Raw genomic sequence first — 1,677 nt, 5'->3', positions numbered from 1 at the left:
ACCTCCTACCAAAAGACGGCACGGGGACCTCAAGCCCCTACGTCGTCGTAGACTTCGACGGGCAACGAAAACGCACCCAACCTGCCTTCCGTGATCTCAACCCAACCTGGAATGAAATTCTCGAATTCAAAGTGAATGATAAGAACTTAAACATGACTGGAGAGCTACTAGAAGTTGATGTGTTACACGATCGAAAGGCTGCTCCAACCCGAAGGCACCATTTTCTTGGTCGAGTCAGGATTGATTCTCGCCATTTTGTTAGAAAAGGCGAGGAGGCGCTCCAGTATTTTCCGTTGGAGAAGAAGAGTTGGTTTAGTTGGGTGAGAGGTGATATTGGGTTGCGGATTTATTATGTTGATGAGCCAGAGGTTGTGCCAGAGCCAGAGCTCGTGCCGCAGCCTGAAGCACCGAAGCGCCGGCCTGATCACCCGCCTGCACCGCGCAGAAGCTCTCCTAGCACAAAGGTGATGCATGCTCCACCAGAGCAACCGGTAGCGGCTTGAGGCGCCAGCAGAAGAAGCTGCACCGCAGGCAGAGAAACCACCAGCAGAAGCAGAGCAGAAACTACCAGAACAGGATTTACCGCCAGAAAAGGATTCAAATGTTGTTAAAACTCCTCGAGAGACTGAGGAGCCTGAAACACAACCTCCACCAGAGACCACAGCAGAGGAAGCACCTACACCAGCACTGCCGGCAGAACCTGAAGAGGAAACTGCTCCAAAGAGCCGAGGCCACCGGTGGCGGCTGAGAGAGTCCCTGAACCGGTTGAGAGATCAACCTACGACCTCGTCGACAAAATGCATTACTTATTCGTCCGAGTAGTCCGAGCTCGATCACTCCCCGGAGATGTCAAGCCCCATGTCAGAATCGAGGCCCTCGGGTGCCACGTCAGCACAAAGACTGCCCGAAGAGGTGCGTTCTTTGAGTGGGACCAGACCTTCGCCTTCTCCCGAGGCTCGTCATCAGGCACAGCGGACTCCTCCACTCTCGAGATCTCAGTGTGGGATCTACCGCCAGGATCTGACATCACCACCGCAGATGCTGGTGATAAACACTTCCTCGGTGGGGTTTGCTTCGACGTCTCCGAAGTCCCAACGAGGGACCCACCCGACAGCCCAATGGCCCTGCAGTGGTACAGGCTGGAGGGCGGAGGGTTGTGCAGTGGCGACCTCATGCTCGCCACATGGATCGGGACCCAAGCTGACGAGTCTTTCGCCAACGCTTCAAAGGTGGACAAAAATATCAAAGATCGCCACGGTGGCTCTCACTCCAAGGTCTACGTCTCCCCCAAGCTCTGGTACCTCCGTGCCGTTGTCATTGAAGCAAACGATACATTAATGACGTCGAGAGAGACTGTGATCTCCGTCAAAGCGTGCTTAGGATTTCAAACACTGAGAACTCGCTCAACGTCCAGCCGTAATGGTGCCCCGTCATGGAATGAAGACCTCATCTTTGTAGCAGCAGAGCCCTTCGGAGACGAGAAACTAACCTTCTCTCTTGAAATCCGACACGGTAAAGATACAGTTGTAGTTGGATCCGGTGGCATCGATCTCTCTTCCATCGAACGCCGTGTTGACGACCGCAGGGTTACCTCCCGATGGCTCGATCTCAGCCCAAGTGACGAGATCAAGAGGGGGAAGAAGGGGCGTGCTCGCACACTTATTGGCGGGAGGCTGC

The 1,677-nt window shown here is 54.5% G+C and overlaps 1 protein-coding gene across 1 annotated transcript in view; it reads left to right on the top strand.

Moving 5' to 3' along the window:
* Window positions 1-1,677, top strand: part of LOC109834597 (protein QUIRKY-like) — a 3,073-nt gene that overhangs the window by 41 nt on the left and 1,355 nt on the right. The window contains 2 exon segments of the mRNA XM_020402632.1: window positions 1-491; window positions 726-1,677. The exon segment at window positions 1-491 is cut by the window's left edge and continues 11 nt beyond it; the exon segment at window positions 726-1,677 is cut by the window's right edge and continues 1,355 nt beyond it. Coding sequence (XP_020258221.1) covers window positions 1-491; window positions 726-1,677 — 1,443 coding nt within the window.

The sequence above is a fragment of the Asparagus officinalis genome, chromosome 3, assembly GCF_001876935.1.
Source record: "Asparagus officinalis chromosome 3, Aspof.V1, whole genome shotgun sequence".
NCBI lineage: Eukaryota > Viridiplantae > Streptophyta > Magnoliopsida > Asparagales > Asparagaceae > Asparagus > Asparagus officinalis.
The sequence above is the reverse complement of the archived record's forward strand: the minus strand, read 5'-3'. Positions and strand labels throughout refer to the sequence as shown.